The sequence below is a fragment of the Amphibalanus amphitrite genome, unplaced genomic scaffold, assembly GCF_019059575.1.
Source record: "Amphibalanus amphitrite isolate SeventyFive unplaced genomic scaffold, NRLGWU_Aamphi_draft 000286F_arrow, whole genome shotgun sequence".
NCBI classification, from domain to species: domain Eukaryota; kingdom Metazoa; phylum Arthropoda; class Thecostraca; order Balanomorpha; family Balanidae; genus Amphibalanus; species Amphibalanus amphitrite.
Genome location: NW_024881781.1, coordinates 671,934 through 699,597, shown reverse-complemented (window position 1 = coordinate 699,597; position 27,664 = coordinate 671,934). Strand labels below are relative to the sequence as shown.

Here is a 27,664-nt window from a genome sequence, read left to right as displayed (position 1 = left end):
AGTGAAAAATGATGCGTCAAATTTGTATACAATTTTGTTCCAGTTTGGTTTGTATCCAGACAGTAGTGAAGTATCGTGTATCTCTAAGCTAATTAGTGGCTTAGACTTAGAGGACATAGCAAAACATTCGAAAAGACGTCCGTCACTTACTTGAGAGAGGTAAAAGCTTTGCCGTCCATCTCGTTTTTTTCAGACCAATTTACATTCCCGGCAGTGTTTTGGCTATAGAAGAAGCTATCAAGCGAGTTTGCAAGACATCAGTGAGGGCGTCGCAGCGATCTGCTGCAACTGAGCCTTCAAATAGTCAGTACGAAAATGACCCCACAATCGCCAAACATGTGTCATTCATGAAATGCAATCAATATTTTGGACTGCTTTCGCACGTTCAACATGTGACCTGAAAGTAATCAGCGAAGGTAGATCAAACAACGTAAAAGCATGAGTTTCTCATTTAACTCATGGAAATATCAAATGCGGTACTACCTTCATTGTGCATGTTTGTATGCAGCGTTCAGTCTAACGTTGGCTCATAACGACACAAACACAACGCATGCAACGGCTCACAATGACACGGATACATTGCACGATCATTCTTTGTCCATTTGTGATCTCGATCGAATGGAAATAGTTGAAGAATCTTATGTGGCCAACGATATACCGGATATGGAAGCCATCAAGAAGTGTCAAGAAATGATACGACCAAATCCAGACATGCCGGCCCCGAGACCCTGCGCCATACCAGTGAAAATCACCATTACATTGATAGATTTGGTTGACATTGACGGTATTAAAGGTTCAATCCAAATGATGATGACATATCAAGAACAGTGGGAAGACAGGAGAATAATACTCCCAGCACACATGAATCCAGACTGTGTCGACAACTCCACTCGGAAAAGTTTCATACATCTTACCCCGTCAGTGAAATACCGGAACGACCTGTGGACGCCTGATTTCTACATGAAAGGGATGATGGGAATACACGTCGCAAAAGTCGGCCTGACAGCAGAAGATTTGGTCCTTCGAGACAATTACGTTGTCGAGAGCACCTTGACACTCACTCTCAGTTTGATGTGCCCAATGCACTTTTCGAAGTTCCCTTTTGACTCCCATCAGTGCAACATAACAATAGAGAGTTTCGGGATGTTCGCCGACGACTTGGCGATTCTCTGGAGCGAGCACGGCGTCCGTTTGTCCAGATCATTCGTGAAGGAAGGCTACAAGATCTCTGTGGTGACAGGTAGCCCGGCTTTTGTCATGTACAGTGGTTTTCCGTTTCCGCGGCTGGTCATGACATTGATCATCAGCAGGCAGCGGCTGCGCTACACGCTCCTCGTCTTCGTGCCCTGCATACTACACTTCATGATCGCGTGGCTGGCCTTCTTCCTGCCTAAAGAGGTGTCGCAGGGCCGCTGCATCATCAACTGCACCACCAACCTGTCGCTGATCAGTATGTTGTCCGTCTACATGCGTTACAGTCCGCAGGGCGGCCACCTGAAGTCGTTCGACATCTGGGTCGTCTTCTCGATGGTGTTCCAGTTCCTCTGCACCATTGACAGTATCATCGACATCCGCCTGCTGTACCTGGCCTTCAACCTGCGCCAGCAGCCCGAGCAGCCGGACACCACCGAGGTGCTGCATCTGGTCACCAACACGGACAACTGGCTCGGCAGAGAGATGCGCCACGTCGAGCCGGAGATCTCCAGCAACATGGTGCGCTCGGCTGTGCACGAGATGCGGCGCCTCAGCGCCTCGCCGTCGGCCAGCGCGGCGCTCCGCCAGCAGCGCGCCAGCCAGGCGCCGCAGCCGCCCTCCATGCTGGAGGACATCAGCATCTACACCAGCGAGACGTACCAGAAGTTCCTCAGCGCGCTGGTCCTCTACCAGGAGTGGTCACAGTGGATCTACCTCGGCGGATACATGATGTTCGTCTGGCTTTACTGGTACATTCACGTGCCAAAAGAGTTGCATTAGTGGACCATGTGGAGATAAGCTCTTAGTGATATGTTGTGTGTCGATTGTTCGACGTTCGTGATTGTTGTGCTATGTATGAAGCGGGATCGTGAAAAAGGCGATAAGGGCAAACGAAGTTTCTGTCGTGTAATGCAAGCGTATGCAAGCGATACTTAACGCAATGCAATAAACAGGAAGGAATTTAGGTTGTGAACACTTGCACGCTCCTTTTAGGAAAGCATAAATGTGTTCAATGTATTGTCATTCAGCGCACGATAAAAATGCGTACTCAAATAACCATCGTATTGCACATGCAGCTTCGTGAGTGCCTCAGCGCAAGTTCTCACTTACTCTGAGGACTGCCGTCCCTGAACACAGCTATCGAAAAGCCCCCACATCACTGGCACCGGGTCACAGCGCGCGGGACGCGGGCCCCGCCGTGCTGACGCGCTGTATCGGGCTGAGCGTCCCTCCATCTCACGCTCAGTAGCACCACTAGACGTCCGCGGCGGCCACTCACTCCTCTGTGATGAAGGCCGTGTACTGCTCCTCCGTCATCAGCGCGTCCAGCTCCTCCGGCTTGGAGAGCTCGATCTTGAACAGCCAGCCTGCGAACCGAACAGGAAGACGGTGAGGTACGAACCGACACACTAGTTCCAGACACTGGTTCAAAGGCTGCCTTGTTAGCAAAACTTGGAACTTTCAAATGTCAGTATACAATGGTCGTAGAGCAGTACTGCCCAGCGAGTACTGCCCAGCGACGAGTCAGTCCTTTGATCTGGATTCTACAACCGTTCTTTGCCACCAGTCAGCCTACGGCGCCCACTATGAGAGCCTGTAGTTAGCAAAACTACTCGGCAGGTGGCGCGGGAGACGGACCGGTTGTTAGCGAGACAGAAGGATTTATACCACGTCCTTAATACTTAAAACAATAAACATACTTTAAACTTAAGCATGAGCTCAACTTTGCGCACTTATTTCCAATACCTTTTACATCTCCAATTGTTCCAAAACATGAGATTCACGTCGCATACAATCGGACGAGAAGACACTCAACGCTATGTCACACTCCATCCACAAGAAGTGGTGAGAGGACGTTAAACCCTTTTCACCCGTCCGTCATTTCCATCCTCAGGACTTTCAAATCCTTCTCCTCCACGCTGCAACCCTTGGTCCGGGCTGGACAGGCAAATTTATCTCATGCGGGCTGCTCCCTTGGAGCGGCACCGCTGCTCCCAGGGGAGCACACCCGTAGCCGGGTGCAGCGAGTACTTGGGGGGGGGGGGGGCTGGTCGGCCTGTCCTTTAGGACGGGCTCAGCCCCGGTGACTCACTAGGGTGCCTGCCCAGACCAAGGTCTCCCCCTAATTCCTATCATCCTTCCGGATCTGAAATGGTCTTGTCAGACCGTAAGGGCCTAATCCAACAAAAAGTAATCCCTTCCGCATAATTACATAGTCACCAAACGTTCAGCGCTAATCTATAGTAAACTAATTGATTCGACATCGCTCTTTTCCATTGGTATGCAACAAAAACAGAATGGGACTAAAGAGAGGCATGCCCGCAGATCTCCGACAAAATATAATCCAACAACATCCTGGGGTGCGAAATGGATCTTGCATGTGAGCAGCACAATGCTAGACCCAAATAGCTGCTTAAATGGTAACCAATCTATCCGGTTCCTAATTTGAAATCTATCAGGTGAAATCTATTCAGTCATCAGTGAAAAGGTCCATGAATTTCAGACGACGGGAAAACCAATGGGAAAACAAGGAGCTGCGCGTTCCCGGAGAGTTCATTGACATTTGGTTTTAAGATTTTTTGAAATGTCAAATTCACGTGACATTCAAATGCCTGAATTTCATTTGATTATGCATTGCAGCATTCATGTAAAAATTTGGACATTGAATACCCTTGACAGAACAACTGGCACGTACCATGGAAGTACTCAGATGCATCGAGCATAGTCAGTGTAGGGGTAAAAGGGATGGAGTCGCCCGACATAGAAAATAGTTTGTTAAACGTATCTGCGGAGATGCGAGTTCCACAAAAGCGTTGTAAACAGTGCCGACCGCCGGGTCGGGCCACTCCCTCAATACACCTTTATTACTAGAGGAAACTCAATAGATGCCCGTGCTCACCCGTATTCACCGGAATAGTCAGAGATTTTATGGTGGGATCGACAATCTGCATGACACATCCGCATGCTTTTCGGCAAGTTTTATACGGCATCGGATCGGCAAGTTTTATCAGACTTGTGCTAAAATTACAGAGGGTGAAAATATTTATATGTCGTTGTTCCCGACTTAAAAAGTTCTATAATGAAAGGTCAAAAAGGAAACTTTCTGAATTAAACTCAAAACCCATCTTTTTATCCAGACGTTGCACTAAAAAGCTGCTGTTTTAGTTCGGGTCTTAGTTGTGAACTATGCAATCAATTCACCTACTGGGATTACTTAAAGGTAGTGTGCCACCTTTGAAAGATTTCCCATTTTATTTTTCCTAGGATAAGAAGCTTCTGTTTTTACATAATATCGCAAAAAAATCAAAAATGGGCCTGGAATAGTGCCTTTTTCGCCTAAAAGTTTTTCGGTTTTTAGATATGTATAACAACTGTAGTGGGCTCACCTGCAAACAGGCGTCGGGCAACAATCGCGAATGCGGCGCACTTGTGACAATAAGCAAAGGTCATTATAGTGTTACGACCATACGACGTACAGTAGGTCTACTAAAAAAGTCCCCCGTTCCAGAGGCGGCCGGCCGGCCGAACCCCCGGATTCCAGCCCCGACTTTATTGCGCAGGCCGCGGCAGCGACACGGGCCAGGTCGCGGCGCCCGGCGAGTGGGTCAGTTGGCGGCGGCCGGCCGTGGAGTAAGGACGCCGTGTGTGGGGCGCAGAGATGCCGCAGTGCAGAGGAGGGGAAGATAATGACTGCACGATGCCGGAAATGATGCCTTTGTGATCTAAATTAAACACCTGCAGTGCATATCCTCCCTTGCCCCATTCCTATTTTATCATAATCCTTCAATAATCCGTAATGACCATTCAACGCAAGCAAGCAAACAAAACAACCCGTTTTGCGGCGACATCATCTCGGATAAAAAATGCGACAGTGATGATTAGAATAGACTTAGCGCGAGGGCAAATCGAGGGGTATAACTATATGTATCACATACCGATTATTTTATTCCCATCTAGCGAATTAAGATCGGGAATCTTGTCCAACAAGTCAGTGGCCGTTCTAGACACAGATAAATGCTTTGTTTTCTGTCGCATCATTATCTGCAATAATTCGAAGCGAGGTTTAACCCTCGCCGGCCGAGAAGAAGGGGTGGATGCAGCCACCATGTATTTTTTTTTTTGCGGTAGCTCAAAGCACAATGATGATAGAAGGCTGACATTTCACATGCCTTACATTTCATTCAAGCCGGATCACTTGACATCAACCACGTTTTCAGGTCAGGTCACTTAACTATGACGTCTTAAGTAAACCTCTGCACGGTTGTCGGTTATAAAATGATGCATCCGCAATGCACTTAGTGTCATATAAGCATAATGGGGAATTATGGAAACTGTTAATTTGGCGTCGGAAATGATCTGAAACTATACCTCAAGCACATGAAATCGTGACGTCATACATTCTTGGCAAGGTCTAATGCTTCACTTTTGCATTGTTCACCTTGCGTGGCGTCATTTATGACGTCACTAGGGTCATACGAGTGCTTCGTCAATAACTCCCGATCAAAATGAGCTAGCCAGTCGGGACAGCCATCAATGGACTTTGCAAGACTTGCCGAATCAAACGTTATGCAACATGTCCTCCTTTCAACAGCTTCGTGACCTGCGTTGCTCTAACATGACATTGACCTGAGGTAAACATCCTAAATTGCTTCACCTAAACAAAAAAGAAACATATAAATCGAAGCGTCTGAGAACAGAAAACACGATTGTATCGAAATGACGATAATGCGTTTAGTTTTTTACCAAAAACCGATCAAATGCCTTGGGGCCCTTGACCTGCCCTAAGAGGTCACAGATATTTTAAAATGGGGTACCAGTCGCTGCGTCACGTAACGACGCAAGCGCTCGTTTTTTCCGCGAGGCTCTAGCAGCTAGCTCAATTATAGGAGCTAAACATGGGGTCGGGGAATCGCTCCCTTCTCACTCACTATTTGGCCGGGGTAGTGTTTGCAATTATTGCTAAAATCTAGCATTTTAAGATTTCAAACGACCCATTTTTTCCCGCCCAAGTCTTTCAATTCAAGGTCATAACAGTCACGTCAAGTGACCTTACCTCAAGGAAAGTTCCTGTGCTCATCAAATCTAAATACACCGACTATCCGATCGCTTCAGAACTTTCAGCGATTTTCATGGGCAACAGTATATGTATTTGAAACGTTTACTTTGCAAGTTTGACATTGTTGACAGAAAGCCCGGGTCAATTTTGAGATCGCTCAAGTCAATGGGAAAAAATTGAACTGCGCTTTTTTTGGACGGAACGCATAATAAACACTCTGAAAACATGTGGTACTTGATGAGATACAATACTGAATGAGAAAATTGTTTGTTTTGTTGGGGGCCATCTTTTTCGGTCTGAAAAGGCCCTTGCAGAGCTATGACATAACTATGCTCTGGTGTAGTAATTGGGTTGTGCGAGCCAGCGACAGTGATCTGCGGAAGCGAGACTGTTCCCGTGGGACGATTGCCCTGTCGGGACGGTCCAGCCGTCTCCCAAACGGTCACCCGAAGAGGATTATGTGTCCTGGAATGGATCCGACATGAACTACAGGTTGGCTGGTGGGGTGACCTCCAGTCCAGAGAGGGAAGCATGAAGACTAGGGGCGATGCGGATTGGTTTTTCCTGAGGTTAGCGAGGACGGAAGGAATCTAGCACCCTTGAACCTTCCTTATACTGAATACTCATACTCATATATATATACTCAGGCTGTTAAATCTCCTAAGCGTTTTTTCTCGACATCGTCAAGGTGTCATTAACAAAAATATGAAATCCGGGAGGATACAGTAAATATAGAAATTGTGGCCAACAGAACATTATCAGTTGCGTTCAACATACTCGTAAGCATGTTCACACACACCCAGCTTACATATGAGCCATGTAATAATTATTTTTGATAGACATGCTTAAGTTATGAAATCATCTGAAGAGTTTATAAAGTTCCACGATACGGATCTAATATCCTGCTATGCATTATGACCATTTCTGGTCAGGTCATGTCTTTGAACATAGGCCAAATTTATCAAATGACCTTTAAAGATCAACTTTTGATTCATTCGAAGCGTTTTGATAAGAGGAACACGAGGCTGGTAAAATTAATTTCATGCAAATTTTAAGCTAAAAACTTTTAAGTGTTTGTGGAAAAGCAATTGGTTTTCTCATAATACCGATGGTGGCAGTTGTTGTTATTTACATGCTAAGCAGTTGACCTTAATTAAATCTGACAATATTATTCAGACATAGCGGTCAACGAGCTGATTGTTGTGTTAGGTTAGGCTCTTTCGGTCGATTTCAGAGTGGGAAGGATGATAGGAATTAGGGAGAGACAGGGGGACTGGGCGGGAGTCCTGGACCTCATGCTCCGCTGGGGCCGAGCCCATCACGTGGGTTGGATTGCCTTGACACATGGATAGCCCTGGGCGGTGTTCCACGGCCCCGCGCTGCAGCACGCTGCGCTGCGCTGCTGCATTGTTGCGGCGGTTGATATGAATTCGGCTCCACGCTAGCGTTGCGAGGTTCCGAGTCTGTTGATGTTTCCATGGAAATTGGAAAACCAATGCACCGATGCGCGGAACGCACCCCGTCTAAGCAAGATTTTACCATCGATGACCTCTAGTGACATGACCTCTGGCTTTGACCCGATCCAAAATTGGCTGAAGTATTTTTTCTTCTTTTTGCTGCTTTTGACGCTACTTCGAATACCACTTAAATGCCCAAAGCTGAGTTATAAGAATGATGCTCAATCCCCATTTCCCCTCCAAGAGGGCGTGAGAGTCTAGGCATTCCTGTGGGGCACGGGCTAACAATGACTATCTCATAATCATTGTGACCATGAACATCTAACTGCCATTCTTTAACACCGGTTTCGCTGCGCTGAGCGGTGGCCGTCCCGCTTGTTGGATTCTACAGCTGGCTGGCGGAAAGCGTTACCGGCCGCCCGTCCACCGCCCGCGGGCCGGACCGAGCGGTCCCGCCGACCCTACCTGACCTGAGCCCGGCGCGATATGGGACAGGCAGACGGGGGTTCGGCTAAGCGAATGCAGCGCCCACTGGTGCTGGGGACTTTTTTAATAGACCTACTGTACGGGAATGAGTTATCAGCTGTCTAATCGTAGACAACACAATGTCGAGCCTTAAACTGTAAGCCCGTATTGGTATTGTTTCTTTTATTTGGCTGTCGAACATTATTTATGGTTTGAAATATGATTTTATGTAAAATAATTGATATGAAAAAGCCGTCTTATAAGTTATGACCCCATTTCACCACACGCAAGTGGCAGAAATGACAATGATCAGCTGACGCATTTTTCTTGGCCGAAGTCAGAGCGCGCTGCCCGACGCACCACGCGTATTTGGAAATTCCGACCTCGACGAGCATCAGAAGCCACCTAACAGGCGTGTTCGAAACCGCAGGAGATGATGATGAACGGGTTTATCGAAACTTGATTGGATGAGCATATCGGTAATAGCGATTTCAGTGTGTGCATTTATTGTTCATAGTGGTGTGAAATGTGGTTGGGGTACGACCGACAACCCGTCGGGGCGAATTTCGCACTGGGGTACTCAAAATTTGAAGAATTTAAGACGTTTCCATGAGTTTTGAAGGTATGGATAAGTTCTAAAAATCCGGTTCTCCTTATCTGGGCCATTAACTCCATACGGTCCAAGAAAGCTGGCACACTACCTTTAAAATGAAACTTATTTCATTTTCAATGGGAAATAAGTTTTCAGCCATGTTTTCACATGGCTGAACCCGATCGGTATGTAGATTCCATGTTAACGAAACATCAAATCTCCAGCCGTCACAAGCAAAAGTAGGTCGCTCATGTCAGTCACTTCTCTAAACAAACGTGGCACGACCTACACTGTGGGCACGGGCAGCACACGTCGTGACGTCACACTGATGACGTCATCTGCGAGCTGACCTTGTTCGCCGTACGGGTCCTGGTTGACCAGCTCTGGTGTGTCAGAGAGGTCCGTATTGCGATCAGTGATTTTGCCAGAGACGGGGGCGTAGATGTCGCTCACTGCCTTGACACTCTCCACTGATCCGCACTCATCTGGGGAGAGAGAGGGGAGCGAAAGAGAGAGGGAGGTCAGAGTGGCTATCTTACTCATGGTGGGACTTACAGGATCCCATGGTGGCAACACTAACTAAACAAAGCGCGGCGATTAAGTCTAGATTAACCATCGCTCAATAAAAATAAACAGAGGGTGGGTGCATTAGCAATGGGGAGACGCCAAGATAGAAGATCAGTGTTCTAGGGGCTTCCCAGAGGCATCCTCTGGACGTTACAGTGACAGTTACAGCTGAAATAGTGTTAACGTTAGGCATGAAAAGTGACTAGTTGTGCACGTCCTGTGAGGGGTCCGCGCAGTTTTCTTCTTTATAGCCGACGCAGAACACTTGCTTCCGAGTCCACAAATAATTAGGCACAGATGTTAAAACTCTTTGACCTTCCCTCCTCGGATATAACTATAGTGCTCACCTCCTTGATCCACTTCTAGTCCGGGCTCAGCAATCTCCACGTACACCAGATCGCCCATGGACTCCTGTCAATGGGGGATAGGGCACGGTCAGAGAGGTAGCCCTCAGACTGTCACAGGACAGACCAGCCACGCGTACAGATCTCCCATGGACTCCTGTCGATGGGGAAAGAGTATAGTCAGCAAGGAATCCTCAGTCGCACACGACAGTGATCACCGACCAGTCCAGAAAATATACTCGTACGGTAGACTCCTGCCGACCGGGGGTCGGGTATAATCAACAGTGCAGCGCTCACTAGTTAGGGGCCTAGGGCACAGTGCAACGCCACGTACACTTTTTTTAGGATGGGGAAGATGAAAGCCTCCGCATTTCACTGACATATATACAATGACAAACATAGAATACCTCGTATCAACAATGCGACTATGCATATAATGGCCAAACGAACGCGTATCTCGAATTACGAAACAAGATATCCAATACAGATTTTCTTTTATGCAAAACTTAAGCTGACTCAACATCCATTGAGAAGAGCGCATGTACACGATCACTGTTTATCCGGACACTATCATTTCATACCCTACAACCCGGTCCCAAAGACCGTTATTAACCCAAATATTAACCCAAATATCGGGCCGACGAGGGTCGGGGAGGGGTTGGAGTTGGAGGCGTGTCTCATCGGACACCATGCCAACGCACCAATGAGGCGGCGTGGAGTGGGCTAGACGCACACTTAAACACACAAAGATGGTCCTAACCGACCGGCGAGGGCTGGGTGACGCTGGCCAGGCACCCAGCCGCCTCCAACAGCCAACAACGGCCACATGTACTGTAAGCAAACGCGCCCAAGTGACGGGCGGGGACGCCGATGGACAGACGGACAGGCGGAGCGAATGAGGACGGCCTAATGCGTACCGACTAGATGGAGTAAGGACAGCAAAGGGTACATTAATTCAGCTCGATGTTGAATGGCTATTGCTCGAAATGTGGATCGATTTCGAAAGTGCCTTCTGATATCTCAACATGCCGTTTTGTTTCAAAGTCTTGAACGGATTGGCCCGTGAATGGTCAGACCCATTTCATCACACGGCATTTGATAACGACCAAGCCATTCCTACCATATGCCGTTGCATGACAGACTAGTCTATATCGGCAGCTCATATCGGCAATACAGTAGTCTACGGCATTTCGCTATTATTCTTGCCCATCCCGCCTGGCAAAACGCCCAGTTGCCAAGCCTCTGTACCAGCCTAACAAAAGCACACGCCCTACGCACCAATCCATCCATCCCGGGAACAATCACCTGATCGCTACCATCATTAATGCACGACCGGGTCGATCGACTGACAGTTGTCGTAGCCTGTGTGCCTGCCGCTCGGTCGCGGCGCCGAGCACACTGGGTCGGTCGGGACAGGGACTAGGACACAGGACTGCTGCAAGATGGGCATCCATCCAGCGATGCGGGTGCCGAGGCAAAACACTGATTGAACGCTGGGGAAGTACGGGATGAGGCGAATGTAGTGAGTAGCAGTGAACATAAATAAACAAGTTTTATGACGTCCTGCGGCTAATCTAGAACAATCACAACTGACCACACTGACCGGGACGCAGTGACACTTACAATCCCAGCTACTGTAAGTCACCGTGCTGTAAGTTAGTCCCTGGGTTGGACAGTCCTGACTAGTGGCTACGGTCTCCAGTGTCGGGAGAGGCCACTTACCGCCGCTTTAGCCGTGATGCCGACCGTGCCCACGGCTCCGTCCAAGCGCACCCATTCGTGCTGCTCCGTGTATTTGAGATCTGCCAAGGCAGGAGTGGGGTTAGGGTCGGATGACTGTAGACCGCAGCATTTACAGTACAAATACACAGAGTTACATAAATGTACACTTGTAGGTACAGGGCATCGGGCGCTAACGCTGGGATCGACGGGGTCCTGACGAGCAACAACCACTTATTGGACGTTAGCAACTGCCGACAGAAAATCCAAGGCGCCTTATAACGACTTCCACAAAGAATAGGCGCCAAATGTAGGAACAATGAAATACCTAATTGGAAAATAGTTACATCTCTTGAGATGGACAATGGCATAGATAACATGAATCATGATAACATAGATTCATGTTATCTATGACAATGGCAAAATGTTCCCATTCTACAAACAAATTACAACCTAGGTCATACACGCCGATCAGAGTTCCCCGACCACGTGGCTTACGAGCGGGACCAGAGGGGCGCACCGGCGTCTGTGGCGACACGACGCCAGGATGGTGGTAGTGGTAGTGGTAGTGGGGGGAGAGGGGGGGGGGGTTCAGACCGCACCGACCGACACCGGAGACCACCGACGAGACTCCAGCCCCGCCGACACTATTGCACGTAGGCGGTGTCAGTGTGTCTCAGTGAGAGAGAGAGCTGGAAAACACCGTATAGCGCTGATTCCCTAGAACTTGGAGTAGATTGGATTGGGATGGACTGACATGATGACGATGAGTGAGGAACTGAAAAAAAAATCACTTTTTATCCCTTCTTTTTTCCAAATGTAATTCAGAAACCTTCCTCTGCTCTGATGACGCTAACTGCTAGGCACAGCCAAGGTACAATAAATCTCATTGAATCCTGACACAGATGCCAGATAGCCTCTATTTATTATTGTTTATGGGCCTCAGTCCCCGACTGTAACCCACGGGCCGCTGTGGGCTCCCGGATTCTGAGCAGCCCGACTCGCGCACTTCTCCCCATCTAGCGAAAGGGCCGGACGCATAGACGATTACAAAGATTGACATGACGGCCGAACTGTTCCCTAGTTTAACCTTCGCCCCAGTGGGGGGGGGGGCATATGTTACCACCCTGTCGCGTTTTTTGGGTGTAAATAAAAAACCGCGGCGCGTAGCGCCGCGCCGCTTGGGGTAGCTTTTGGTACATCAATTTTGGACAATGTGTGAAATTTTTGACCCCAGGTCATGTCAGGTCAGGTCACCAGGTCAAGTTAACTGACCAAGCCTAAAAAAGTTTGCAATCATGTCCAGCCTGCAGTGTTTGTCAGAAAGGTTTTAAACTTGGTGAATTGCATGCTGTTATGGGCGCCTACAATTTGTATATCTCGGATTTTTTATATCCGTGACCTAAGGTCAGGTCAGTGGCGTGACCTTTCCATTACAATTCAATGGAGAAAAATGAAAATGCCTCTAGATCCGTGTGTACGCATAGGAACAGTCCAAATATTTCAGAATCACAATGATTTAGTCCAGTCGTGATGACCAAGGTGTCATTTTTGCTGATAGCCTCTAGAAAGGTCATCCGAGGTCATTTGAGGCTGCTACAAACAGTTTTTTGCCAATAACTCGCGATTGGAAAGAGATAGAACGCTAGGGATGGTCTCATTGTGTTTGTCTTGTTGAGACGCATCGACTGATATGCAACATGACCTTTTCCGGTTAGGTCATGACCTTGACCTGAGGTCAAATTTTCAAGTTGACCTTTCAAGGTCAAATTATAGTTCATTCGACGCGTCTCGGCGAGGGGAACACGATTCTGGCAAAAGAAATGTCGTGGCTTTTTGTAGTCGAAAGTTATTGTCGAAAAACACTTTTCGTAAAAACAGCTATTTTTGGAGTTTTTGCCCTCTGGAGGCTAAACCGTTGACCTGAGGTCAATATTGATAATGACATTTTCAAAAGACGAGTCCAAAAGCTATCGATTGCTGTTCCATGCGTTTTTCTAGCTACCATAGTTCCTGAGATAGCGGCATGTTTTCTGAAAAATATAATGACAATTGGCAAATTTTGACCTTTGATGACCTCTGGTGACCCCAATATTGCTCTAAGGTGAAAAATGACCGAAATACTTTCAAACGTACGCATTGAGAGCTATCGACTGCTTTTTACCGCGTCTTTCTAGCCCTCTTAGTTTTTGAGTTAGAGGTGGGTGGTAACATATGCCCCCCCCCCCCTCCCCCACTAGGGCGAAGTTGGCTGAGACCGCCACTGGGGCGCGGGTTAACTAGCTCTAAAATAAAATGAAATGAAAATGAACAACTTCAACTCATTGGGGCATATTGGCTGCGCTCAGTATTTTGCACCATGAGAGAGCGTGAACGTGAACGGTTTTCCGTGCAACTGGCTGCAGCATTTATTTACAGAAGTCTAAACATTAGCCACCTCAGTAAGCTTATTAACAGCATGCACTCAGATTGAATTGCAGTGCCGCACTAGACACACCCCAAACCGTATGCTGTCAAAGCAGAAGGACTGAGTCAGAAGCCATTTGATCCACGACCGTCCACTCTAAACAGTCTGGCTGACTGGACCCAGTTGCCATGGAGATAAGAGATCATGGAAGAATCAAGGAAGTAAGACATAGGGATAATTTCTAAATCCCTAACCTTATCCCATTAACAGTAAAATTGGTGGCCATCAATGCATCCATAACTCTAATGCTGGTGAGCAAAGCCAGAGTTAAATTCCTTGCCAACCAGGCTGCTGGAACCTTACCCAAAATTTAGTGGTTTTGCTTCACTGATCACAACTTTCCCAGAGTTGGATCAGTGTTTCTCAATAACTTCATCACCAACTTAACTAATAGGGATGGCAGTCAACATAACATGAAACTGATATCACTATGGAATTCCTCCTTCATTGGAAATCCTCTAAAATGATTACATACGTATAATGTCATAAAATACAACTTTTCTCAATTATTCTTAACTTGTTTCATCTGCACTTATTTGGCACTAATACCATTATTATTAAAAGAAATGATGGTCCATGAATCAAGCTCAACAATGGTTTAAATAATAAAGTAATTAGGTATAATCCTTTCTCACCCTGCAATGAGCTTCAATAGAGAAATTATCAGATAATGTTACAAGCATCAGCTTTGAGATAAAGAGACAGAACAAGTATATACCCTAATTTTAACGTCATTGTTATGTGGATTTGCATTGCTTGGGCCTGTGACGTCATTTGGCTTCCACCAATAGGCGCTCGGTTTACTTTTGTATGACCCATACGAGGTCACGCCAGGGCGGTGACCGGGACGGTCGGTCAGTTGGAGGATAGCTCTCGCCACGTAAGTACCTCGGGTTAGTGTTAGGGTCGTCTGCGCCAGGGGTTCTGGCGGGACGTCTCCCCTTCCCCCGCGAACAGTGTCATTCCGATATTCCCGGCTTGAAATCGTCTGCGCCAGGGGTTCTGGCGGGACGTACGTATCTCAACTGTGCAATATACCACAGTCAAACGTAACACTGGTGTCAGAAGTGGGATAAATATTTTGTAATCAGTTCTAAGCCTTGCATTGCATAAATCTTATTTGTGACTTTGCTAATAGGCACTGACTCTTTGTGTATTTAATCTCGGGGAAAGAATGAATGACAGGGAGGAAAGGAGGAACAAAAGGGAGAGTAGGAATCAGGAGCGTGCTGAGCTCATGGCTGCTAGACACGACAATCCGGTAAGCGAGGAAGAAGAGGACGGTGGGATAGACAAGAACACCAAGGTGCTGCAAGAACAAATAAATATGTTTGGGGCTCAAATGGAGTTGATGCAAAACAACATGCTGTCGGTTATCAAGGCAGTTTCAGATCTGAAGGAGCATGTGTCTGCGGCACCTCCTCCTGGCGCCAGCGGCCCCATCACATCGGAAGTGACTGCAGTGAGCGCACCAGCTCCGCAACACACGGTTTCGGAAACTGTGGTGCCACACAGGGTGTCGGAGGCAGCAACGTCGAGAACACATCAAATGAAGCCCCAAGAATTTGACGGTACGGTGTCCTGGCCGGCATACAGAGCCCAGTTCGAGCTGATAGCGACAAACAACGGCTGGGAAGACGCTGAAAAGGCAGCGTATTTGGCGGGCAGCTTGAAGGGCACCGCCCTCGAACTTCTGGGACACCTCTCGCCCGAAACGCAGAGGAACTACACAACGCTAGTACTGGCATTAGAACAGCGGTTTGGAACGGCGAACCAAGACCAGCTGTTTCGTGCCCAGCTCCGCTCTAGAATCCGAGGTGCCGGCGAATCACTGGCAACGCTAGCGCAGGACGTGGAACGACTTGCGCATTGTGCATATCCCAGAGCACCGGAGGGTTTCCGGGCTACCATCATATGCGACCAGTTTATCGATGCGTTGCAGGATGTCGACATGCAAGTAGCAGTACGACAGGGACGGCCCGGAAACATTCAGCAGGCACTGGCATCCGCACTGGAGTACGAGTCCATCAGGCGGGCAGCATCTGTTGGGTCCGCATTTGCAGCCCGGAAAACCCACGTTCAGAATGCTGAACGTCCTTTACAGGAGAATGTGATGGAGCAAATATTGCGGAGGATTGAAGAACTGGAGGCCCAGCAAGCTCGCACATCATCCAGAAGGCCAACCAACAACGACAGAGGCAGTCGAGCATCTGCAGCGACGGGCCCCTGCTGGAATTGCGATCAGATGGGGCATCTACGACGTGACTGTCGTAAGCCAAAACGAGCTCATCCGGCTGGTGAATCGAGGAATTCGGCTGCAGCTCCACCTTATACCCCCAGGGTAAGAGGTCTCAATGTCATGGACAGTGTTCAGGTGGACGGAGCAATAAACGGCAAACCCTGTCCGGTGATTGTCGATTCTGGCGCGAACCAGACTATTATCCGCAGGGACGTCCTGGAAGTGGAGGATTTGCCTCCAGCGAAAGAGAGACTGAACGACGTCACGGGGCGCTGCTCAGCACTGTGGGGGCCGCTGGAGGTACAGCTAAAAATAGGACATTTCCAGTCGACTCACAGTGTCTATGTGTCGGAACAGCTAACCGAGCGCTGCATCTTGGGGTTGGACTACCTCAGGAAACACCGATGTGTGCTGGACGTGGGTAACATGATCTTGAACGTGGATGGGACAGATATTCCTGCATTTTCCGGCTCAGGATCAGGAAATCAAGAGTACAGAGCTTTCAGGGTTCAAGTGAGGAAGTCAGTCACGCTACCCCCTCGCTCCGAAACCATGGTAACCTGTAGGTCATTGGGGTCCACTTTTGATGCACCAGGTATGATCGAGGCTAGGGCTGGACCGGTACAGGGAGTGATTGTGGCACGCACACTGGTGGACGCATCGCATAAGTCTTTCCAAGTGCTGATGGCTAATCTCACCGACAAGCCGAAACGCATCAAACCTCACTCTGAGGTTGGCATTTGCGAACCTGTACAAGTAGAAGTTACCAGAGGAGACGACCAGGCCCCCAGGCACACGGAACTGCCATCGCATCTGCAATGCTTGATCGATAGGTGCAGTGGGCACCTGTCCTCAGACCAACGACGTTCCGTAGAAGCCCTGCTAGTGAAACATGCTGACGTCTTCTCAAGTGGAGACGGTGACCTGGGGTGTACTCAGCTGACAGAACACCACATCAACACCGGGTCTCATCGCCCAGTAAAAATACCGCCCCGACGTCTGCCAGTACCGAAGCGCGCAGAAGCAGAGAAGGTGGTCCAGGAGATGGCTGATCACGGTCTGATAGAAAAATGTGCCAGTCCATGGTCGTCCGCGCTAGTTATGGTAAGGAAAAAGGACGGTTCCCTGCGATGCTGTGTTGATTACAGAACTCTGAATCGACTAACCATCAAGGATTCATACCCATTGCCACGCATAGACGATTCACTAGATGCACTCGCAGGAGCCCAGTGGTTCTCAACACTGGACCTCAAGTCTGGATACCACCAGGTACCAATGGCGGAAGAGGACAAACCGAAAACGGCGTTCTCATGTGGCAGTGGGCTCTGGCAATTCCGCGTGATGCCGTTCGGCCTCTGCAATGCTCCTGCTACTTTTGAAAGGCTGATGGAAGCGGTACTAAGCGGGCTGCATTGGAATTCCTTGCTGGTTTATTTGGACGACGTTATTGTTTTCGGACAAACTTTCGAACAGGAACTTCAGCGCTTGGGGGAGGTGTTCGAAAGGTTTCGAGGAGCAAACCTGAAACTCAACCCCAAGAAATGCAACTTGTTTCAAAGGCAAGTGCAGTATCTCGGACATGTCGTGTCTGCAACTGGCATACACACGGACCCGGACAAGTGTGCATCGGTCAGGGACTGGCCGGTCCCAGAAGACAGGAAGCAACTTCGCAGTTTTCTGGGACTGTGCACTTATTACCGGCGATTCATCCGCCAATTTGCTACAATCGCTGCACCACTGCACAATCTAACGAAGGAGGGACATAAGTTCATGTGGGACACGAACTGTCAAGCGGCTTTCGAAATGTTAAAAGAGAAGCTGACTTCAAGCCCAGTTTTGGCTTATCCTGACCCTGCAAAGCCATATATTCTAGACACCGATGCGAGCAGTTGCGGCGTAGGTGGGGTGCTCTCGCAAGAGATCAATGGGGAAGAAAGAGTGATCGCCTTCTTTAGCCGGTCGCTAACTCGACCAGAGAGGAACTACTGCGTGACAAGAAAGGAATTGCTGGCGATGGTCGACGCCACCAGGCACTTTCATCATTACCTCTACGGAGCACATTTTGTGATTCGCACGGATCACGCAGCCCTTAGGTGGCTGAGGAGCATCAAGGATCCGGAAGGTCAGCTAGCCCGCTGGTTGACACGACTAGACCAGTACGACTTCACAGTTCAGTACCGACCTGGATCTGCACACACCAATGCAGACAGCATGAGCAGGCGCCCCTGCCAAGCTGAATGCAACTACTGCAGCAGGAAAGAGGTGGTTGAGCATGGGCGCTGTTTGATGGCTCAAACAGAAACCGGTTCTCCGCGCAGGGAGTCACAGGCCGTTGGGGTCACATGTGATCGGTCTGTGGAGCGTGCACCGAAGGATGCACCAGATGTTGAAGACATCTCGAAGGCGCAGCTGGAGGACAAGGATCTGGAACTTATTATAGCGGCTATCAAAAACGAAACTGGAAGACCTGCGTGGGAGAGGATGTCTGCGAGCAGCATAGAAGCCAAGCATTACTGGAGCCAGTGGGACATGTTGAGGGTGCATGGAGGGGTTCTCCAGCGCCGGTGGGAGTCGGTGGATGGATCCTCCGAGCGTTGGTTAACTGTGATCCCACAGAGCCTGCGCCCCTTGATGTTGGAAGAAACCCACGATGCCTTGACGGGTGGCCACTTCGGCATCAAGAAGACGCTGCAGCGTTTGAGACAGCGGTTTTACTGGGTAGGCATGCGTCAAGATGTCACAGAGTGGTGCAAGGCTTGTCAAATCTGCTGTGCAAAGAAAGGTCCCCAACGGAGGATCCAGGCACCATTGCAGCTCTACCAGGTGGGCGCCCCCATGGAACGGGTAGCCGTTGACATCACAGGCCCTCTACCCGTCACGGCGTCAGGCAACCGATACATCTTGGTGGCAATGGATTATTTCACGAAATGGCCGGAAGCGTACGCGATCCCAAACCAAGAGGCTACGACCGTGGCAAGGAAACTGGTCGATGAGTTCTTCGCGCGCTTCGGGATGCCGAATGAGCTTCACTCCGACCAAGGACGAAATTTCGAGAGTGCCGTCTTCAAGGAATGCTGCAGCCTGATGGGTGTCCGAAAAACGAGGACGACGGCCCTACATCCAGAATCGGACGGAATGGTTGAACGGTTTAACGCAACACTTGGACAGCAACTGGCTAAATTCTGCAGGGACAATCAAGCCAGTTGGGATGAAAAGCTCCCTTTGATGCTGATGGCCTATCGCTCAGCGGAGCATGAATCGACTGGATATACGCCAGCCAGACTGATGAGTGGCCGAGAACTCCGCCTTCCTATCGATGTGACCACCGGAGTACCTCCAGCCGACGCTGTAACCGATAACTTGCCTCAGTATGTAGAAGAGACGAGAAAAAGTCTTATCAACATACATCAGCATGTGCGAGAGAACTTGAAGATCGCGTCAGGATCCATGAAACTACAGCATGATGCCAAGGCCACACAGAAAGTTTTGGAGCCAGGGGACAAAGTGTGGCTCTACAACCCAAAGAGGAGGAAAGGCATGTGCCCGAAACTAGCCTCTGATTGGGAAGGACCTTTCATTATTGCCAACAGGCTGTCCGACGTCATTTATCGAATCAGAGGAGAAGGGCGATCTAAGCCAAAAATCGTGCACATCAACAGGCTCTGGAAAAGGCATGAGGACGCAAAGTTCACTTGGTCACGAGACCCCACCAGGGTAACGGAAGAGGCCCTCACAACGGAACACTCGACCGAAGACTCCACCTCCGGCACAGAAGCAGCGGCACAAACAGGATCCGGTGGTGATCCTGACCTGATGGGAATCACGGGTGGCCCCAAGAGTCCCTCTGTCCCTGTCAATGGACCTCCCCTGGTTGACACGATCACTCACGCGACAGGGCACCTCTTGGACAGACCCGCAGCCGGGGGAACCGGGGTAGGTGACGATTCGATTGCGACAATGGGCGACATCAGGACGAGAACGCAGACTGATAGGGCTACCAGAGTCCGCAGAGCACCGGCATGGCTTGCTGACTTTGTGCTCGACGTCTAAAGACGTTAAGATCTTGCTGACAGACATGCTGTGCCCTCGGCAATGATGACAGAACTCTCGAAATTGACATCTTGACCGGTTGTCGCCAGGCTCTCGGGGGATCCGAGACTGGAAGCCGCAAGATGGACGACGAAGCAGTGTTGTGGGACTCGGACTTGGAGGAGTTCCTCAGTCAAGCAGTGCAGCAGCTATCTTCACAAGCAGCACCTGAGGGGAGAACCCATCTGCTTCTAGGCGATTCGATCGCCAGAGATGCACCGGTGGGCGTCTCGCCTCCAGACCTTCTTCTTCGTCTCGAGAAGGGCGGACACAGCTGGGCACGACTGGCGATGGAAATTGACGGGGACATCGACTTGTGGTGCCGCGCGGCCAAAGGCTACGGTCGGCCATTGGGCCGAGCTGTAGTCTGGATGACGGGGAATGACATTTACCCACGGCACGGTACCCGCATCTCCGGAATGAACCTCGACGACCTCAAGAGGAACGCGACCGAAGTAGTTCGATCCCTGCGGAAAGTGACTGAGGAGGTGGTGATCTTGGGGCCGTTACCCAGATGGAAATTCGACACTAACAAGACCTGGACCCAGACGCCGGCGTTTCACGCTGAACGAAGCCTAAAGCACACTTTCTGTGACAGTGCCGGCGTAGGCTTCGAGAATTTGGGACGGACTCTGACTGTCACTCGTGGCAAATGCAAAGCGTTAGTGCCGTCGGTCAGCATCTACTTCGCATCCGACGGCATTCATCTATCCCACCGCGGATACGAAAAGGTGCTCGACAAACTGCCAAGCTGGCTTACGTGGGCATCACGTGAAGACGAGTGATAGGTGTAGTTATCTGCCTATAGGTTGCAGTGGGAAGTGCTTGCCTTTTTTGTTAATTGTTGATTTATTTTGCCCTTGTGGCTTTCGGTAAATGTTTTTTCCAAGCGGGAAAAAATATTGGAGGGGGGCAGTGTTATGTGGATTTGCATTGCTTGGGCCTGTGACGTCATTTGGCTTCCACCAATAGGCGCTCGGTTTACTTTTGTATGACCCATACGAGGTCACGCCAGGGCGGTGACCGGGACGGTCGGTCAGTTGGAGGATAGCTCTCGCCACGTAAGTACCTCGGGTTAGTGTTAGGGTCGTCTGCGCCAGGGGTTCTGGCGGGACGTCTCCCCTTCCCCCGCGAACAGTGTCATTCCGATATTCCCGGCTTGAAATCGTCTGCGCCAGGGGTTCTGGCGGGACGTACGTATCTCAACTGTGCAATATACCACAGTCAAACGTAACATCATATAATGTACACTAATATCTTATATTTCTTTTGTTGATATGATGACTGAAATTGAATACAACACCTCCATTTCATAGTTCAGAGAAGATCAACCAGGATGATGAAGGACCGGGACCAGGACAATCAACCTGAATACATGTCAAGTTCTCCGTCCTAAATAAGCAGAGAAATGAATTGTGCATGATGATACAGGTATACATCTTGATCTTTTAGGTCTCAGGGTACATCATCTAAGCACTTCCAATTTGTGAATACAGGAATTAAAGTCTGCAAGAAGAGCAAAAAATCATACATGTACTGCACTTTGATCTCAAACTTTGTAGGTTAGTTGAAAATTAAGCATGTTTTATTAAGTGAAGTAAGATTGGTAGTATGAAGATAACTTACATTTGGCAGCAGCACAGCAATTTTTCAGCCCATCCCTTACATTTCCAGGAAGCACTGTAAATTTGGGTTACCTTAAAACCAGGGGTAACATTGGCATACCGTGGTAACCTTGCCCCTAGGGGATAAAACCATTCAACATTCTGTTTTTACAAAGGCAGAGAGGCATCCTAGGTGTGTAATGTGGAGAGATTTTATCCCCTTGGGGCAAAGTTACCATGGTATGCCAATGTTACCCTGGGTTTTAAAGTAACCCCATTTTACGGCACTAGCGCTTCACACCTGTCAAGTGTGCTCGTACAGATTCGCAACCGCGTACAAACCCTTGCAGCTGGCACCATGAACCCCAATAAGAAAAAATATTGAGAGTACTGAATAAGCTAGTGGGCAGGGAACACTTTGAATGTAAAAAAACTTACAACTATCGTACTAGCATGGCAAAACACCATCTAAAACAGAACATAACGCAGTAAATACATTCACGACGCACAATTAAAAGTTTACCTGCGAAGACGCGGTGAGACACAGACAAGTTCCTCTGAACCGCGAATTGGAAATTACGAGAGAGTCCATTTTGCAATCTGCTGAAGCATGTTGGCGTGAAAGCACGTAGAGCGCAGACCGCACGGACGCCAACCGAGGCCATTTTTACGAAAGTAAACAAACGATCGCCCTCACGTTTTTTACCTTTAGTAAACCAAGGATGGTCCAAAACTAATAACAAAATCAAAAACTCATTAAACAATGACGTCATCATACCTAAGACAGTCATTGGTTTAAATTTGGGACCAATGAAAAAGGTAAAAACGAGGTAAAAATTTATTTATATTGCCTATTTATTCCGCACGCAACGTGCCTACGTTTCTAAACTGTCATCAAAACAAAATGCGAAAGTTTGATTTTTCACCCTGCATTGTGGTATTGTTGGATAAAGGTAGCTATTTTGTTTGGTCTCGTGACGTAGCATGTTGTAATTTTTCATAAGGTGGTCTGGTATAATTCAATATTGCAGCACCTTATAGTGGATTTGGCAGCAATGACGTAATTCTCACTTCAGTGGGTCCGGCATTTGGGAGTTCATATAGCTTATAAATAAAATTATTTATAGTTACCGTGATTAAAACGTCGTTGGACCCCCTCGGCCCTCGCTCGGCTCTACCCGGATTCCTTTCAGAGCTCCCGCGTCAGCTCCATGACCATGAGGCTTGAGAGTTGAGGCCTCATCGTCTGTACCGACTTTCGAGGTTCCAGACCACCTCGGAAGCAGGGGCGGATCCAGGGGGGGCATCTGGGGGCCGATGCCCCTAGCCTATCGAAAAATGCCGCCCCTCCGCCGCCGAAGGCGGCGGAGGGTGGATTTTTTCCATACGTGATGAAGTGCATTTTACGGAAATGACCCGCATTTCTTTGAAGCTCATTTCATAATAATCTCTGGTAGTAACTATCTGAATTTATATTTAACCCTCAGAGTATGTCGCTTCTCTCCCTGAAGTCAGAGTGCCGCCCCTTAATTCGAAGTACCACTACTTAAAGTCATATTGCTACCCTTTGAAGTAGTAGTGCCGCTCTCGGAAGTCCAAATGCCGCCCTCGGAAGTCATAGTGCCGCCCTCTGTACTCGTAGTGCCGCCCTCTGAAGTCATAGTGCCGCCCTCCGCAGTCTTCGTGAAGCTCCTTGAAGTCATTGCGCCGCCCTCTGAAATCAAAGCGCCGCTCTCTGAAGTCATAGTGCCACCCTCTGAAGTCATAGCGCCGCCCTCTGAAGTCATAGTGCCGCCCTCTGAAGTCATAGTGCCGCCCACTGAAGCATAGTGCTGCCCTCTGAAGTCATAGTGCCGCCCTCTGAAGTCATAGTGCCGCCCTCCGCAGTCTTCGTAAAGCTCCTTGAAGTCATTGCGACGCCCTCTGAAGTCATAGCGCCGCCCTCTGAAGTCATAGTGCCGCCCTCTGAAGTCATAGCGCCGCCCTCCAGTCTTCGTGAAGGTCCTTGAAGTCATTGCGCCGCCCTCTGAAGTCATAACGCCGCCCTCTGAAGTCATAGTGCCGCCCTCTGAATTCAAAGTGCCACCTCTGAAGTCATAGTGCCGCCCTCCGGTTGTCCCGAAGTGACGAGATATTTCCCACCCAGTCGGAGTAAATAAGGGCGCTTCAAATATTATCCAGCATAAAATTAGTTGTTGAACCCGGTGCCTGACAAATTTGCTGTTTCACTTTCTCATTTAGGCGCCAGTGTTTACACGGCCAATAGCCATTCGTCTAATACCTATAGTAGGGCAGGTCATCAAGTGGCGAATTGATATGTTGGAAAGGGGAGGAGGCCAAACATGGGAATTAACCCTCGCCCGCACATGGGGGGGGGGGGGGTGGTTGCCACCCCCCCCCCCGGTAGTCTTTCTGCCCTGCACTCAACATTTTTAGAGCTAGAAGGCTGATTTTTCGTATAGCTGCTCCTCTATCCTTTCTTGATGTCCACTGAAAATTTCAAGTTTCTGTGATTTTTGGTTTCGGAGATATGACCTTGTTTTTCAGGTCATGTCATGACCCAAATGGCCAATTCTCAACATCCTGCGCTGGCTATGGGCCTTGTGAGCTTTTGACACCTTGATTTCGGCTTTTTTGCCAGTCTTACCTCCCAACTATCATGGAACATGTTGTTCGACGATGTACAGATGTCAAGGTCAAGGTCAAGGTCAACCTAGGTCATCTAAGTTAATTGCGTTTTAAGTAAGCGTTTAGGTACTTTTTACTAAGTTTTAGGTACTTTTTGTGAAGTTTTTTGACTGCATTTTTGGTAAAAGCTTCTCAGATCATGATTTCATGTAATATGGACACAAAAACAATCGGTGCACACATCAGTATACACACAGACACACACAGACATACAAACACATATGTATAATTGACCTTGACCTAACTTGACCTGACATGACCTCAGCAGCAAAAATCTGGTCGGGTAGTGTGACAAAGAGGTTCTAGCTGGCTTGGCACCAGAAAACAGCATCGTCATCGGTATATGGTAGGCAGCGCACTTGATATCCAACGGTGACCCAAAATAGCAACATTTTTTAGTTTGACCTGACCTGGAAGGTCAATGACTGACCTGAGAAGGTAAAACTGGGTATCATTGGATTCGTCTCTTCCCAAAGAATCTTTTTGGTCTTTACCGCTAAGCTCTATCTCCAACAGGAACGAAATGGCGCGGGGGGGGGGGGTGGCAACCACCCCCCCCCCCCATGTGCGTTCTAGGATGGGAAAATGGCATGTGCGGGCGAGGGTTAAGAAGGGGTCCTATCTTAACTTTAGGGGCCCCAGTGGTAACCTACTTTACCCGAGACCGGGTGCGGTTCCTAGCCAACTTTGCCAATTTTTCCTCTCGCATCCGGGCACATAGCTATTAGCTCGTGAACCGTACCTAAGTGTTACAGCGTCACGGAACAATGCATTTGATAGATCCTTGGAAGCTTCCACTGCGTTGTCCTTAGATTCGAGCTCAGTTCGACAATTTGGCCCACACTGAGAGCAAAAACTGCCAAAATAGACGGATCTTGCAGAAGCATTTGTTCCATTTCTTTACGTACTATACATATATCTACTCACTCCACGTATGGTAGGCACAGTTTTTAGCGTAATTGTGTCTCTCGTATCGAGAGGCGTTAAATTATCTATAGTATGACCTATAGTCAGTTGCATGCTCTAACCGAAAAAGGTCATGCTGTACATAAACTGATCTGTGTTGTTGGGCTGAAGGCATTACATAATACACTCTTTCATCACTCTACTATGTCTTCTTTTAAAGTTATTGTTGAATTTTGTTGTGCCTTTGGTGACCTTTCTTGTGACTTCTACACTCTACAGGCTCCTGCACAGACCGGTAGAGGCCACGCTGGTCACTGAGAGGTCACGCTGGTCATAGGTCGGTCTCTAAGAGCTTCATGTCGTCGACCTCTGAGGACCCTGCACAGGCTTTGGAGGCTCCACATCGGACCCTGAAGATCCTATCTCCGGTCTTAGATCCTTGAGGGCTCAAGATGGTCCTCGAGAGCCCCACGTCAGCCTCAAAGAGCAGATATCGATCTGCCTAGAGTCTTGCGCTGGTTGAGGGCTGATACCCTAAGCTTTAGGAGGGTCCAACTCGGGCTATGAATTCCTCTGATGGCTCCATGTCGCCCTCCAGGGCCTCGGTCCGACCTCTAAGGCCCAATCATGCATAAGTGCTGAATTCTGCCTGTCGAGGCCTTCAATGTGGCCACTGATGGCCCAGCACCAGTCTATGAAGACCCCGCGCTGGCTTCTGAGGACTCAGCAGTCAGCACCAATCTCAGTTTTCAGAAGACAGAGGGCCCCACGCTGGCCTCAGAGTGTCCAACGCTGTCCACAGAGGGCCCCCACACCGACCAAAGAAGGCACCAGGCCCATGGCCTAAGAGGGCCCAAATTGTCATCATAGGGCCCTATATGGCCTCAGAAGGCCCTACCCCGTTGGTCTTACAAGGCCTACGTGCGGGCTTTTTAACGCCACACGCCCCCCTCACATTTGGCCTTTTAGGGTCCCCAAAGCGGCCTCTGAGTGCCCCATGCTAGCCTCCGAGGGTTCGTCCTGGGCCTTCGAGCGCCTTACGCTGGCCTCTTAAGTCTTAACCCCTCGGTAGAAGTAGGTGTACGAATACTTATGTTTGGGCAGAAATTTTGTATCCTAGCCTGTTCATGTTACATGCGGTGTATACGGTATATGTATGTTACGTGGTGTCATTCTGGCTTCTGAGGTCTGGTTTGCCCCGGTAACCGGACAAAAGATCGTAAAGCAGAAGATCGTATGGCAGAAGATCGTAGGCAGTTGATCGTATGCAAAATATCGTAATGGATAAAGATCGTACGACATAATGCTCGTATGGACAAAAGATCGTATTCGCTAAAGATCGTCAAGGAAAATGATCGTATGCCAAAAAGTCGTAATGGATAAAGATCGTACGACATAATGATCGTATGGACAAAAGATCGTATTCGCTAAAGATCGTCAAGGAAAATGATCGTATGCCAAAAAGTCGTAATGGATAAAGATCGTACGACATAATGCTCGTATGGACAAAAGATCGTATTCGCTAAAGATCGTCAAGGAAAATGATCGTACGCCAAATCATCGTATGAGATAAAGATCGTACAGTCAAAATATGGTATTCACATGGTGCAGCCCAACTCCAGCGCATACAAAGCTTATCAATTTCTGTGTTCGCGTAGTAAGTGGCCGTCGTAAGCTCGACCATACATTGATGTTACAGGGTGGGGCATAAAGATTTACCTGTTTGTTTTCAGTCCATTACTCAAAAAGTTATGAACGAATTTTGATAAAATTTTGCATGCAGCTTCCCAACCGACTCATGTATCAACATTAAGATCGTTTTTGCATTTTGTAATATTTGTTGGTGAGCTATGGGGAAAATGACTAAGAGAGCCCAAATAGCGGCACTGAAGTAGGTTGGCCATAGCTCCTGAGGCGTTGCCAAACAGCTCGGTGTTGCCACAAGAACTGTTTGCAGTGTAATAAAATGACTTAAAAAGAAAGGGTTAGTGTCGACGAATTCCATGCCAGGCAGAACAAGGGATATCTGCCTCAAAAAGCTGGTTAATATCGTGCGCAAGAAGGTGTTTCAAGTTCTAGGCGAAGCATGCGCATTGCGCAAACTGCCAAGGGAACTCGGTGTTTCGCCAAGAACCGGCAGGAGAATCGTAAACGATGGCTTGAGCTTCATGTCATACAGGATGCAACATCGGCACCTAATTTCGGCGGCATCCAGGGAAAAGCGGCTACACAGGACCCAAAAGACATTGGAGGAGATCAGGAGCGCCGGTAACAAGA

At 48.7% G+C, this 27,664-nt stretch overlaps 2 protein-coding genes across 2 annotated transcripts; one reads left to right on the top strand and one right to left on the bottom strand.

Annotated features, from left to right (window-relative positions):
- Positions 1–2,158, top strand: LOC122387437 (gamma-aminobutyric acid receptor subunit rho-2-like). Its single transcript, XM_043377629.1, has one exon. It carries the CDS (start codon positions 439–441, stop codon positions 1,972–1,974), a length of 1,536 nt encoding a protein of 511 aa, XP_043233564.1. The 5' UTR covers positions 1–438; the 3' UTR covers positions 1,975–2,158.
- Positions 2,155–22,504, bottom strand: LOC122387438 (glycine cleavage system H protein-like). Its single transcript, XM_043377630.1, has 5 exons — positions 22,317–22,504; positions 11,398–11,477; positions 9,679–9,742; positions 9,115–9,249; positions 2,155–2,561 (listed from the first exon to the last, which is right to left on the bottom strand). The coding sequence occupies exons 1-5, from the start codon at positions 22,456–22,458 to the stop codon at positions 2,470–2,472; spliced, it is 513 nt and encodes a 170-aa protein (XP_043233565.1). The 5' UTR covers positions 22,459–22,504; the 3' UTR covers positions 2,155–2,469.
- Between the last annotated feature and the right edge of the window lie 5,160 nt (positions 22,505–27,664).